The sequence below is a fragment of the Carlito syrichta genome, unplaced genomic scaffold (genome assembly GCF_000164805.1).
Source record: "Carlito syrichta isolate Samal-C Ts95f unplaced genomic scaffold, Tarsius_syrichta-2.0.1 Scaffold311198, whole genome shotgun sequence".
Lineage (NCBI taxonomy): Eukaryota > Metazoa > Chordata > Mammalia > Primates > Tarsiidae > Carlito > Carlito syrichta.
Window position 1 is genome coordinate 135,351 of NW_007255294.1, and position 15,170 is coordinate 150,520.

General features: G+C 44.8%; 1 protein-coding gene across 1 annotated transcript in view; it reads left to right on the plus strand.

Annotated features, from left to right (window-relative positions):
• The window catches only part of CCDC13 (coiled-coil domain containing 13), a 70,352-nt gene that overhangs the window by 12,931 nt on the left and 42,251 nt on the right, over positions 1–15,170 (plus strand). The window contains exons 2-5 of the mRNA XM_008068559.2: positions 4,598–4,825; positions 7,771–7,919; positions 11,212–11,354; positions 11,889–11,978. Of these exons, the coding sequence (XP_008066750.2) occupies positions 4,605–4,825; positions 7,771–7,919; positions 11,212–11,354; positions 11,889–11,978 (603 nt within the window). The 5' untranslated portion in view covers positions 4,598–4,604. The remainder of the gene's footprint in view (positions 1–4,597; positions 4,826–7,770; positions 7,920–11,211; positions 11,355–11,888; positions 11,979–15,170) is intronic.

Below are 15,170 nucleotides of genomic sequence, written 5' to 3' on the forward strand. Positions count from 1 at the left end.
GAAGAAGTTTGCTGACCTTTGCCTAAATTTAAAACATGGAATCTGATTTGCCTAAATTTAAGACAATAAGACCAATTGTTAATTTACATCACATCCTTGGGTATCGTGTCTTTTCGTATACCCTGTCATGGCTATGACTGTCACGCATTCAGCAGAGATGTCCAGGGGTTCCTGAAGTCTGAGGGTCCCCAAGACCACACTCAGTTTTAATGATTTTCTAGAACTCAGAAAAGCTATCATACTTACAGTTACTGTTTATTACAATAATAGAACACAGATCAACATCAACAAAGGGAGAGGCATATACGGCAGAGTCCAGGAGACACCAGGCACAAGCTTCCAGTTATTCTCTCCCAGTGGAGTTAGGTGGACAGTTCTTACTTCTCTCAGAAACAATGTGTAACAACACACATGGAGTATTGCCAGCCAGGGAAGCTCACCCGAGACCTGGTGTCCAGGAATTTTTTTTTTTTATTGGAGTCTCACTCTGTCACCTATGCTAGAGTGCAGTGGCACACTCATGGCCACCGCAGCCTCGACCTGCTGCACTCAGGCGATCCTTCTGCCTTAGCCTTCTAAGTAGCTGGAACTACAGGTGCACACCACCACACCCAGCTAATTTTTTGATTTACTGTAGAGACAAGGTCTCGTCATGTCCAGGTTGATCTCGAACCCCTGGGCTCAGGTGATCCTCTCGCCTCTGCCCCTTAAAGTGCTGTGATTACAGGCATAAGCCACCATGCCCAGCTTGTGTCCAGGGATTTTATTGGGAGATGGCCACATAGGCATAGTTGACCTTAGTTATTCAATCTCCAGCCCCTCTAGAACTCAATTGTTACTACATGGGCCCAAGGCCCCTAAAATGTATCACATTGTTAGCTTGGACTATCTGCAATAACTCAAGGCCCCCAGGTAAAGAAGGACTCTCTTTATCAGGAGGGATATTCAAAGGAATTAGAGGCTTTCTTCCAAATGTATAGGGTGTGGACAACCTAGACTTTCTGAATTAATTCTTTGTGGTGCCTGTTACTGGGCAAAGCTACCTGGTAAGGAATTTCAAAATAACACCAGCTTCTGCTTTTGCTTTGCCTGACCCTGGATTCAGTCCACAGCATATTAGAACCACCTGGGCAGCGCTCAGATTAATTAAATTAGATTCTCTAGGGGTGGGGCCTGGGTATCAGTATTTTTAGATTGTATCCCTGGAGATTCGATATTGAAGCAAGTTTGAGAGCCACTAAATAATAGGAATGGACCATAGTATTTGTGATAGGTGTGGAAGGACCAGCAATATTTCAGCCTTGGGGGAGAGGGAAGTATAGAGACAGAGGAGCATTTTGACACAATCAGCTAGAACTCAACATTATGAAAGAGAAAGCAGGCTAGAAGCAGAGATTGCTGCCAAATTCCCCAAAGTCCTTAATGCCATTGGACTTGGTTTCGTGGCTAATGGGCATTTACTGAAGCTTTCTGCACAGGAGCCTGTCAGGCACAGAGCTGTGCTTTAGAGAAACTGGCTCCTCAATGAATGCAGGCTGGACTGCAAGTTGGGATGAGGAGGATGGGTAGGGATGGCGAAGGCCTGGGGACAGAACCATCGTCATTCATTCACCAAGTATTCATTCCATGCCTGCTCCATACCAGGCCCTGCTGTAGACACTGAGGATACATCAGTGAACAGTACACAGTGCCTGCCTTGTGAAACTGGTGGAAAGAGAAAGAGGCAATCAGTTGAGTGCAGTGGCTCACACCTGTAATCCCAGCACAGACAGAGTCGAGAGGATCATCTGAGTCCAGGGGTCCAAGACCAGTCTGGGCAACTTGGTGAGACCTCTTCTCTACAATAAATCAAAAGATTAGCTGGATGTGGTGGTGCATGCTTGTAGTTCCAGCTACTTAGAAGGCTGAAGTAGAAGGATTGCCTGAGCCCAACAGGTCGAGGCTACAGTGGCTGTGAGTGTGGCACTGCACTTCAGCCTGGGCAACAGAGTGAAACTCCAACTCAAAAAAAAAAAAAAAAAAAAGTTGGGCTCGGTGGCTCAGCCTGTAATCCCATACCTTTGGGAGGCTGAGGTGAGTGGATTGCCTGAGCCCGCGGGTTCGAGACCTGCCTGAGCAACTTGGCGAGACCTCATCTTTACAATAAATCAAAAATTAGCCGGGCGTGGTAGCGTGTGCCTGTAGTTCCAGCTACTTAGAAGGCTGAGGCGGAAGGATTGCCGGAGCCCAGCAAGTCAAGGCTGTGGTGGCCAGGAGCGGCCACTACACTCCAGTCTGGGCAACAGAGTGAGACTCCAACTCAAAAAAAAAAAAAAAGAGAGAGAGACAATCAACAAGTAAACAAATATATAATGTGTCAGGTGACAGTGCTATGGATGAAGATGAAACAGGGCAAAAGGCATGGGGAGTGACAGTAAGGATGCTTTCTACAATAAGATGTGAGGAAGGCCTCTGGTAAAATGACATTTGAGAGGAAGTGAGTGAAGTGGATGTCTGGGCAAAGAACATTCCAGGGAGAGGAACAGCAAAAGCAAATGCCCAAAGTGGTTGTAAGCATGATGAGTGGTATCAGTGAGGATGGAGACATGGAGACAGATTTGAGGACATTTATGGAGAATCAAGATTTTTAATTAATTGAGTGACAGGTGGATGATGCAGTTTGAGGGCTGTTTAAGGCAGGGAGTATAGCCACTTGGGGGAGCAAGTTGTGGGGAGCATTTAAAAATTCCAGTGTTTGTGTCTATTATTCCATTTATGTGAAATTCAAACAGCCAAAACATCAAGAATGCATAAGGAAGTCTGACCACTGAGTAATAAGACAACACAATTTAAAAATGAGCCGAAAAAAATGGATATATCACAAAAGAAGGTATACAAATGGCCAGAAACACATGAAAAAATGCTCAACATAACTAGTCAGTAGAGAAATGCAAACTAAAACCATGTTGAGATATGATTACATACCAACAAGAAAGACTAAAGTGTTGGTAAGGATGGAGCAACTAAAATTCATATGCTACTACTGGGAATGTAAGACGGTACAGCCACTCTGGAAAACAGTTTAGCAGTTTCTCATAAAGTTAAACATAAATTTACCATATAATCCAGCATTTTCACTTCTCAGCATTTACCCAAGAGAAATACAAATATATGTTCATTTAAAAAAAATACAAAGAACATTCAGCACGGTGGTGCATGCCTGTAATCCCAGCTACTGGGAAGACTGAGGCAAGAAGATCGCTTGAGCCCAGGAGTTTGATACCAGCCTAAGAAATATAGTAAGACCCTCATCTCAAAAAAAGTGTGTGTGTATGGGTGTGTGTGTGGGGGTATATGTTCACACAAATACTTTCTTATACATGAATGTTCATGACAGCTTTATTCATAATAGCTCAAACTGGTAACAGCTCATGTGTCCTGGTATGTTATACATAACAGGTGAATGTGTAAGCAAGTTGAAGATTATCTGTACAGTATAATATTATTTAGCAATAAAAAGGAATGAACTAATGACACATGCAACAACATAGATGAATCTCAAAAAGTAGTGCTGAGCAAAAAAAAAAAAAAAAACAGACACAAAAGGACTAACTACTACATGATTCCAGTTATATGAAATTCTAGAAAAGGCAAAAACTGTAGTGAACAAAAGCAGACCAGTTTGCCTGGAGTTGAGACTGGCAGACAGATTGACACAAAGGGACACAAAGGAGATTTCTGTAGTTTACATAGATGAATATATTTGTTAAAATATATAATATATAATATAAAATTGATGTATTTATTGTGTATAAATTATACTTAAATAGAGCTGACTAAAAGGAAACCAGATAAAACTCATCTTCAATGACAGAGAGCAGAATAATGTCTACCATGGAGGATGATTCACTGGAGGAAGTAGCCTGCTTAAGGAGTAGAAATGCCCTGTGCCTTGATCTGAGTGGTCACCACAGGGGTGTATATCTGTGGAAAGATTCACTGAGCTGTATGCTCAAGATTTATGCACTTTTTTGTGACAGTTTATACCTCAGCTTTTAAAAAACAATTTTTTTGGTAGAGATTGTGCCTTGCCATGTTGCCCAGGCTGGTCTCAAACTCCTGGCCTCAAGCAATCCTCCCACCTCAGCTTCCTAAAGTGCTGAGACCACGAATATGAGTCACTACACCTGGCCAAATTATACTTCAATTAAAAGAAGAAGAAGTAATAACGTCCAAGTCCCATTCTAATTGGGATTTAGTTGATCTGGTGATGAACACAGGCACTGTTATATTCTGTGAGTTCCTAGGGAATTCCAATGTTCCACTGAAGTTGAGAGCCACTGATGTAAGGGACAGGCAAGTCAAGTGCTGAGTTTGAGTGATGGGAAGTTCTGATGCCAATTGCTGTCTAGTGTCATGTTCAGGGATGTGGGAGGATGCTCAGCTCAGCTTTGGTTTCCATGTGATTTGAGGTGAGAGTGTGCCTTTGAGCTTCTGCACAGACATGCATGCAAAGCTAAGCAGTAAGCTTCAGGGTTGGGGGCTGTAGACAGGGCTGGCTGTGTGCTGAGTGCTCTGGGTGGATTTGCTTCCACTCAGGCTTGTTTTTGACTCCTAGGGCAAGAATGGCAACGGATGAAGGCTCACAGGACACTTTGCGGCTCCAGTTCAAGGCAATGCAGGAGATGCAACAAAAAAGGTTACAGAAACAAATGGAGAAGAAGAAGGAAAAGGAACTGAGCCTCAAAAGTAGAAGTGATGACCAAAAAGAGTCCTTGGAGGTCTCAGATGACTTCAGCCCTTTCCAAGCAGGGGAACAAAATGCAAAAAACAGCTTTGAGCAGAGGTAAATGCAAGTTTGAACTGTCGCAGGAACATTGCAGGGAAGTAGAGAAGGTGGGGAAGAAATAGTTGCAGACATAGACAGTCAGGTTGACTAGATGTGGGTTTTATAAATTGAAAGTCATTTTGATGTAAAAGTTATTACTGAAGACTCTTGCATCCGATAGATCTATGTCCTATGGACATAATTTGATGTGAAATGTATTTAAAAACCATTGAAAGTCAAATTGAAAATTTAAAACTCATCAAGGTGAATTTTCTCTTGTAGTCTCTTTCATGAAAACTGTGTTTGAGTTTCCAAGGAGCTGGTTGGTTAACTGATGATTCATAGATGATTAGTGCTCTAAATCTCATCTAGGATCATTCTCCTGTGCCCATTTCCCTTTTCTGGCATATAACACTACATAAACATTTCACATCCTAAAGGATCTCTTGGTGAATTCCTTGCTATTTTACAGTTGGTAAAAAAAGTTTAAAGGAGTACAGAATCTTCTCAATTTGCTCCAAGTTCAACAATGTTACATCTATGTTTAGATGCATGTGAATTTATACTGGTAATTAGAAGCAAGAGTCTATATTCATAGTAAATCTTCTACTAGTCATTTTGTTTAAAAAAAAAATCACAACGGTTGTTGAACTCTCTCTTTGCTTCTGTTTTTGCCCAAAATCTATTTCCTCCATCTTCAAATTCTACTTTTATGGTTTCTTAGTCTTCAATATGTTCTAGTTAAAAATGCTAATTGAAAACCAAAGATTTCTCCATAATTAAAAAATTTATATGACTCCTAAATATTAAGTTAAGTTAACCCCAAGCCTATTTCCAAATGACTTATACCCAAATAGAGAAACTGGAATTGGAGATTGAGTCATTGATAGAATAATAACAACAATAGTAACTGTTGCCTAATAATTACTGTTACCTAAAACTTTTTTTTGTTTTTTAGTCAGAGTCTCACTCTGTTGCCCAGACTGGAGTGCAGTGGCATGCTCACACTCTCACAACCACTGCAGCCTTGACTTGCTAGGCTCAGGTGATCCTTCCACCTCAGCCTTCCAGGTGGCTAGAACCACAGGCATGTGCCACCACACTCAGCTAATTTTTTTTTTTTTTAGTTGGCATCTCGCTCCGTTACCCAGGCTGAAGTGCAGTGGCATGCTCATGGCCACCCCAGCATCAACTTGATGGGCTCAGGTGATCCTTCCGTCTCAGCCTTCCAAGTAGCCGGAACTACAGGCGCAACTACTATGCCTGGCTAATTTTTAAAATTTATTTATTGTATAGATGAGGTCTCACCAAGTTGTCCAGGCTGGTCTCGAACCCCTGGGTTCAGGCAGTCCTCTTGCCTCCACTTCCCAAAGTGCTGGGATTACAGGTGTGAGCCACCACACCTAGCCTACCTAAAACTTATTTACTTCCTCAGCAACTGTCTCTAGGGAGCCTGTTCTGTGCCCAACATAAAAGTGATCACAGGCCCATAAGTCATGGATTTCTTATGTCTTAAAGTTCTGAACAGAGCTTCACAAGACAACTTGTAATATAAAGCCAACCACCCATTCTAATTTTCTGTTAGGTTTACCTGACCTAGCCTCAACTTAAGGCATAGAAAATTCCTATTTGGTCTTCTAATATATTTGTGTGTGTGTGTGTGTATTACATACACACACACACAAACACATATATATACTTCTAATATGTGTGTATATGTATACACACACACACACACACACACACACACGCATACACACACACACATATACCGAAGAAGCTGTATCAAAAAATTGTAAAATGCAACTGAAGTGATAGAAGAAAATGGGTAGCCTTAATTATAGCTACATCTGACAAGCTTTGACATAGCTTCTGTAGTCATCCATTCTAAATGCTTTACAATACATGTTATGATTTCTTCTTAACCATAAATAATTTAGGAGTGTGTTTTTTTAGTTGCAAACATGTAATAGGGTTTAGGTTTTTTATTTTTTCTATTTTTATATTATTAATTTTTAATATTAGGCAGTTGCCATAGAGAAAATGATTCATATAATGTCATTATATGGAATTTCCTAAGATTGACTTCGTAGCCTATGCAAACATTTTTATGCATGTTTTATGGATGCTTGAAAGGACTATGAATTCTCTGAGTGAGTGGGGGTTTTATATACAAAGAGGGACTCAGAAAAACCCAGAATTATCTTTTGGAGGGTAGGCCCCTTATAATACACTTGGAACTTGTTCCTCTGGATCAAATGGTCAACCAAAGTTATTATCTGGAAATTTTGAGATGGTTACATCACGATTTGTGGAAGAAATGTCCAGAGATGTAGCAAACAGGTGACTGGTTCTTCCACCATGACAACACACCTGCCCACACCATGCTGAATGTTCAGCAGTTTTTGACCAAGAACAGCATGACTCCCATGTCCCATTCTCCCTATCACCTGATCTCACCCCAAGCTACTTTTTTTGTTTCCCCGGATGAAAAAAGTTCTTAAAGAGAAATGTTTTGCCTATGTGTAAGAGGCAAAACAAAACGACGACAGAATCACTAGAAGGCTTCAAACTAAAAGGCATCAAAATTGACGAGTTCCAAAACTATTTTGAGCAATGGAAAAAAGTGTCTTGACAGGTGTACTGCATCAAACAGAGAGTACTTTGAAGGTGACTGAAGTTTAAATATGTAAGAATTCATATACAAATTTTTATAAATAAATTCCAGGGTTTATTAGGTTCCCCCTCATTGCTCTCTGTTGACACTAGCTAATAAGCAGTGTTTTTCAAACTTTCTTCCTCCTTTCATGAATGTGTGTATGTGTTTTCTCTTTCTTGTACAAACCAGTTTTTATCACCACCTAATGCCCAACCCAGGTTCAACAAATCCAGGCCATGGAGGCCTGACACCTGTCTATCAGGCCTCGTGGAGGAGTAGTAACTATGCCTTGCTTGCTTTGTAGGGTGCTTGAAGACGAGATTGAACAGCTTCAAGATGAACTCAGGGAAACAGTCGATGAGAATGGGCGATTGTATAAGCTGCTGAAAGAAAGGGACTTTGAAATCAAACACCTAAAAAAGAAAATAGAAGAGGACAGATTTGTCTTCACAGGTAGCTCCATCATTGTTGTGACAGTCCCTGCCCTGTGTTCAGAGACTTCAGGAAGGGCGGACAGCAGGGTCCAGAGGGCGGGTGCCCAAGTGAGAGTGCCAAGGGTCTGTTGTGGTCAAGCGTGTCCAGATGAGTTCTGGAAATGAGGGAGAAGGGAGAGAAGAGAGCAGGCCCAGGGAGGCCAGCACACCAGGAAATGGAAGCACAGGGAACAGCAAGTACAGCAGGGGAGCAGGCAAGCATCCCAGGCATTATTGGTGACCCAGCTGGGACTCGTGACAAGGGTTCTTCATCATGTTTGCAGCATGTTTGGTGGGCTGGCGAGATTCATTTCTTCTTGGTTCTCTGGCTCAGATATTACACCATGGACATTAAAAAGCCCCAGTAGAGGCAGGTATTAACTCAATAGCACCTGCTGTTGCTACTCCAGAAAGGCAGATGAGACAGGGAAGTCGCCTGTTCTAGAAGGATTTTCTGGGATTCAACCACCCTCAGCAGGGTCTGGGCTGGACCTTGGCCCTGTAAGTCTGGGCTAGACCTTGGCTCTGATGTCATTGGTGGTGGCCTTGGTTTTGTGGGTCTGAGGATGGCCTTGGCACTGTGGCTATGAGCTAGACATTGGCTCTGTGGCTATGAGGTTGACTTTGGCCCTGCAGATTTGGTGGGGACCTTGGTCCTTATGGTGCTCTGCTGCATGTACACCTGTTGAGCAATTCCCAGGTGGCTAATAAACTAGAAAGTGTGTGTCACCAATCACAGAGAACAGGGCTGGCTCAGCATCTGCCAGAGTGTTCCTTCCTGCCTCTGAGAGTAAACGCTTTTGAGGATGGGTACACCCATAGGAACAAAGCTCCAATTAGTCAATGCTGAATCAAAAAGCAAAGGGAGTTTGGTGTCCTAAAGTTCCTTGGTAGCCTAATGCTTCCCTCTTCATTCTTTGTTTTTTTCTGTCTAAATAAAAAGACTTACTGAAGAAAAGGCTTCTTGTGAGGAATAGACTAGCTGAGGATTCAGCTGCGGAGGGGATATCTTGCACTTTTGCAAGGCTGTAGCGAAGCTCCAGGGGGAGCAGGATATATATCTCCACCCAGCCAACCTGGGAGATGAACCTGGCACTTCTCCCTTCTCCCCAGCCTCCCTCATTGTTTTCAGTCTCTGGCTGTCTCTGCCGGTTGATGGTCTTGTTTAATGGCCTCATCTAATTGCCAGCCCTAACTCTCTCTGGAGACCACTTAAATGCCGTCCTCATTCTAAAGTTACCACTTCTGATTTTCAACCTCACATTTTTGAGAGAAGAGACTGACTGGCTTATTTATGCTTGTAAACCATGTCACAAGTACCAGGCTACTGACAGCAAATGGATCAGTTTCCTCTGGCTGGATTTTTAGTGATGGCTTTAGTTTTTCATTTATTTGCTGTATTACTTTATGCAGTATTTTTAGTGATTATCCTAGTGATTACAAAGTACAAACACGTAACTTTTCACAGTCTATGTGGAATTAATATCTTACCACTTCAAGTGGAATGTAGAAACCTTACCATACACAGGTCCCTTCACCTCAACCTTGTATTTTCAGTGTGTTCTAAATACATTAAAAATCCCACTAGACAGTATTATAACTTTTGCTTTCAACCACTATACATATTTTAAAGAAGTTAAAGAGACAAAAATGGTCTATTGTGTTTAGTCAGATATTGAGTATTTTCTGTTCTGAGCCCTTTCTCCTGGTATGACCTCGTCCTTTTCAGCAGCTTTGAGGTTTTGAAGGCAGTTTCTCCAAGTTGTCCCACTTGCTGCCTAGCTAGGTCAGTAGGGACAAACCTGGGCTGAAGTGATTTCACATCAAGCATCTCTGTTTGCTTTCCACCAGTTGTTACCCTCCAACATTCTGAAGTATATCACAGTCATGCTAAAAAGAAGGGCCAAAAAGTGGGACTGCCAGGTTATCCTCTGTTAAGTGTTGAAGCGATTAGGGAACTTATAGACCGTCTAACCAAATCTGCCATTGCACAAATGGCAGGGGACTGCCAGGGCTACCCAGCTAATCCACAGCATGCTGGGCTCACTCCCGCTGCCTGCCTTCTGCACAGCTCCCACACCATGCAACTTCCCCATTCACATCCCTCCAGTGCTTTCCACAGCCTCCTCCCCTTGCCCACTGCCAGTGGTCTCCAGCTACTCTGGCCTCCTTGATGTTCCTCAGATCCTCCGAGCACATTCTTACCTCCAGACCTTCGTACTTGCTATTTTCTCTGCTCAGAACTCTCCTTCTAGTTGAGAACACTCTTCTTTATGGTTTGGTCTCTCGCTTCATTCATTCAGGTCTCTGTTCACACATTATTTTCTCAGGGCTCTATCTAAACCACTCTACCTAAAATAGCATCACCTCCACCATTCTCATCCCCTTGCCCACCTTCAGTTTATTTCCTAGCACTTATTGCTCCTAGATATTATAATATCCAGCCTCGACCTGCCGGGCTTAGGCAATCCTTCTGCCTCAGTCTTCCAAGTAGCTGGAACTACAGGTGTGCACCACTACACCTGGCTAATGTTTTAATTTATTGTAGAGATGAGTTCTCACCGAGTTGCTCGGGCTAGTCTTGAACCCCATGGCTCAGGCAATCCTCTCGCCTCTGCCTCCCAAAGTACTGGGATTACAGGTGTGAGCCACTGTGCCTGACTTGTTTGTTAAGAGATAGGGGTTGACTGGGTCACTGCATTCCAGCCTGGATGACAGAGTGAGACTCCAACTCAAAAAAAAAAAAAAAGAAGAAGAGATAGAGGTCTCACTCTGTCACTCCCACTGGAGTACAGTGGTATGATCACAGCTCACTGTAACCTCCAACTCCGGGGCTCAAGCGATCCACCTGCCTCAGCCTCCTGAGTCTTTGGGACTATAGGTGTGTACCACCACACCTAGCTAACTTTTTAATGTTTTTGTAGAGGCAAGGTCTCGCTATGTTGTCCAGGCTGGTCTTGAACTCCTAACCTAAGTGATCCTCCCACCTCAGACTTCCAACATGCTGGGATTACAGATGTGAGCCACCGAGGCTGGCTCTGGTTTTATAATTTTCCTATAATATACTGAACCTCTGGGTGACTGCATTTTCAGTCATTGAAGCTGGATTCCAGGGCTCCTAGGTATCTGGTGACCCTCCTGGGCCTCTGCATTTTTGTGAGTGTTCATGCCAAGCAACTTTAGCTTTTAAAACCTTGATGCTGTTGGAGTGGGCATGAGTTTGATATGCAGGCCTGTGTTTTTAATTGACCTCACTATTTCTTTCATTTTAGGGACAGCCGGTATGGCTGGAGATATGGTTGCCACTAAAATTGTTGAGCTGTCCAAAAAGAACCGGGTGCTGATGGCAGAATCAGAGGGTGCAAAAACCAAAGTGAAACAGCTGACCAATCGCATCCAAGAGCTGGAGCTGGAGGTGAGGGCCTTTGCTCATTCTTCTTCTGGAAGGGACTCCCAGTGTATGCAGGAGAGAACCTACCTAACTGAGCCTTGTGTCACTGGAAGAGCTGAGAAATGTTCTCAAATCACAGTGTGTGATCAGGCTGGGCTTCAAATCTAACTCTGTTGCCCTCCAGCAGGCTTCTCGGTGTCTCTGACCCCATATCTTCCTCTGTAACCTGAAGTCCATAATTTCATTATTCTCCCCCTCCTTGGCTGTTGTTAGAACTCCAAGAGACAGATTATGGCTATGCATTATTATTAAGCTGTTAGTGAATCCTTGGGCTGCTCTTACAGTGCAAATGGGGAGTGAGACAGACAATTGATTACACCCTCTCCCATTCCAGAGCAGTTTGTAAAGGAGAAATCTTCCATTAATGATCCTAAAGTAAGCTAAAAGGACCAATCATCAAGACTGGTAACCACATGTTCAGTGACACCAGAGCACTTACCTTGGGCTGCACCATTGCCGAGCAGAGTTCAATATTAAGTGCAAGGTTTGCTTTTTCAGCTGCAGACAACCCTGGCCAGGCTGCCGGCCAAGGGGGCCACCGATACAGGAGCCAAGCCACTGAGGACCCAGACGGGAGACAGAGCCTTGGTATGAATTCTCATCTGTGCTGGGCAGCCATTGGCCTGGGCCTCCCCTCTTCTATGGGACCATAGGTACAGGGTCTACCCCATTCCACTGCTGAGCTAGGTGCCTATTGTCTACCATGCAGCATCCTCAGAGCAGCCATCAGGGAATAGTACTTGTGGCAAGCCAGCAATGCCCTAGCAGGAGACCCCGGAAAACTTAACTCTGATTCTATCCTCAGTCAAGAAGGCTGGGAGGAGCCTGAGAACCCTGGAACCCTAGAACCACAGGACCTAGGGGAAGGCCTCCTACTCTCAACCCAGCCACCGCTTGCACAGCATCCTCACCAGGGAGACATCTAGCCTCACCCTGGGGACAGGGAGCTCACTGCTGCCCTGAGGGAACTTGTTCTTTACAGGCAGTTCATGTTGTGAGGAGTCTTCCTTTTGCGGCACTCCACATCTACATAGTGAACATGACTATTGGAAATGGGGACTTCTTTCCCAGGTCCCATGTTATTAGGTCAGTGAGCAGCCCATGAAATGCAAGAGATGGGAATTGCAGCTTCCGGAAAGGAAGGCAGTCTCACCCAGTGGGTTGGCTTATCCCCAAGCCAGACAATAAACAGCATCAGAGTCTTAAGAACATTCTGGAAAGCCAGGTCAGCTGGTGACAGAGAAAGCCAAGCCCCAGGACTCTCAGTTTAGTGCCCCATCTCCTGTTGCCTACACCTCAGATTCAGACTGCCCCATGCCTGTCTTGAGAAGAATTCAGTCCTCAGTGTGCAGTGATGGGCCCCCAAGTTCCAAGGGTGAATATGTCTCTTAAGACTAGAATGTATAAACCTGTCTCATTGCTGGGGAGGCGCTGCTCTCCACAGGGCCAGGACTGAGTGTTCTTCAGGACCTTTCTCAGTTCCAAGAAACACTGCTAAGTCTATTCAGAGCATTTAGACCCCATGTCCCTACCTAGAGCTGCCCGAGATGGGAAACTGCTTGTTCAGTCTCTCATTGAGCCTGATGGGATTTTCTGAGACCTGTGACACAAGGAATCTCTGACTGTGAGGTGTCCCAGAGGAGAGACAAGTAGCCTGTGAAGGAAGGATATGGGCAGGGCAGCAGAAACAGCCCAGTGCTCTGAGCTCAGGAAGGAAGTGCACTCTCTTCCTCAGGCTGCTTGATGGCAGGCTGGAGGAAGGCATCCTTGAGATGGGCCTTCCTGAAGAAGGGAGATGGGAAAGGCCTTCCAGGAAAAGCAGTGTAAACCCAGGCACAGAGATCAGGAAGCACCCAACACCCCTCTTCAGTTTGCTGAACTGGTGTCAGTTGGACAACACTGGGCTGCAGCCAGAGCTCACAAGGGGAAAAAAAGGAGTATAAACCCCCCCAAAAGCTTGGAGGCCTTGAATGGCAGCTGGAGTGGGAGTTTCAGCTTTAGTCTGTGGCACAGGGAGCTGGAAGGTTCTGATGGAAGTTCACTTGACGGGCTGCAAGTCTCATTCATCACCTACATGCATGCCTGGCAGTTCCCGATCAGAGCAAAAGCAAAGGCAATAGCGACGTCTCCCTCACTAAGTCTGACACCCAAGTCCAGTCACTCTCCAGAGGCCCTGACCTTCAGAGCACTTTCCAGAGTGGAGTTTAACACCTTCCCCTCTTTGTGGGACTTCAGTAGCTTGGTGTGAGCAGCACTGGCATTATCTGCTCTCCAGTGACTGCATTTCAGTTATTCCTTCAAAGGAAACATTCCATGGGTCGGGAGGGAGTATACCCACACCTAGGCCCCCACAAGCCTGTGGAATTTCACCCTAGGCAGAAAGAGCTCTGGAACAGCTGGGCGGTAGGGTGAGCCTGGCTGCCCAGCTCTCCAGAATGCCACCTGGCCCTCAGCCCCTTTGCCAGCTGCCCACCTGAGCCAGGCTAGGCCTGCCAGCACTGCCTCCTGTCAGAACCTGCCCAGCAGCTTGCTTACTGGCTTCATTCTTTCAACCATCATAGGTACTCTGGAGGGTGGCATTACATACCCCCAGGCAGGACATGAGGTTTGGAGAGGGCATCATTGCCTGGGTTCTAGACCCTGATCAAAGTTGTATGCTCTTTCCATGCTCTGGGTAGACCAAAGAGATGCTGCAAGGTCACAGCAGCCACACAGGTGGCTCATGTGCTCCCACAGCTCTGGGCACCTCTGGTCTCAGGGCCATTGGGGCTCATGGTACTGAAGATCTGACAGGCAGGCCATGGGGGTGTTGGTCCCCAGCCAAGGGAAGATTCAAAACCATACATCTAACAGGAGAAAAGGCAGGCACCCAGCTACAGTGAACAGGATGGCAGGCAGCTAGGTAGGAAGAAGGGCACAGAAAAAATATATACTAAAAAAAAGGATATAAGTTCCCAGTTTGCACATTTTGTTCACAAAATGATTACTCTCCTCAGCCTGATAGTGGCGCTGTGAGGAGGCAGGACAGGGAAATATTGCTATAGCTATACCATAGTTGAGGACACCAGCGGAGGCCAGAGCTCTGGACCTTGTGCCCATGTCTAGTTTCTTTGACCAGTGGCTTTCAGCTGGGCTGCCCAGCCCAACATTAGCAGCAGCTTAAGTTGGGAAAATTAGCCAGGGCAGCAGAAAGACAAGGCTTCTGATCCCACTTAGGTCACCCCTTGCCAGTTGTGTGCCCTAAGGCAAGTTACTTCCCCTCTCTGGACCTTATTGTCATTACTTATGGGAGGGGTTTGAATGGACTGACTTTGGAAATCCCTTTAATGCCAAACTTCTTTTCCCTTTTGTTTGTTTGTTTGTTTTAAATTCCAAACTTCTGTGAGTCTCAGGAATATCTATTGAAGACAGAGAAGTGGTCAGCACTCTTAAGAAAATTTGCATCCAAATAGTTTAAATAAAACTTTTTTTTTTAAAAAGGACATCGATAAGTTTTAGCAGGCAGTTTTCATGATTGCTGCAATTCTTTAAGCCACAGAGATGGCATATTCAGGGATTAAACTGAGTCCTTATTTCTGTCCAGTGAGCACTACCAAGAAAGGGAGCCCAAGGCCCTCAGCTGCCAGAGACCAAAGCCAGGCTGGCGATTCCCAGAGAAGGAGGCCCTGAGTCAGAACGGCCATGGCCCTCCTGCTAAGCTGGGTTCACCTTCTGTGAGTGAACTGGTTTCCTCTTTATTCTGAGTAAGGATGGAGGAGTTGTGATGCCGATCTCTGAGTG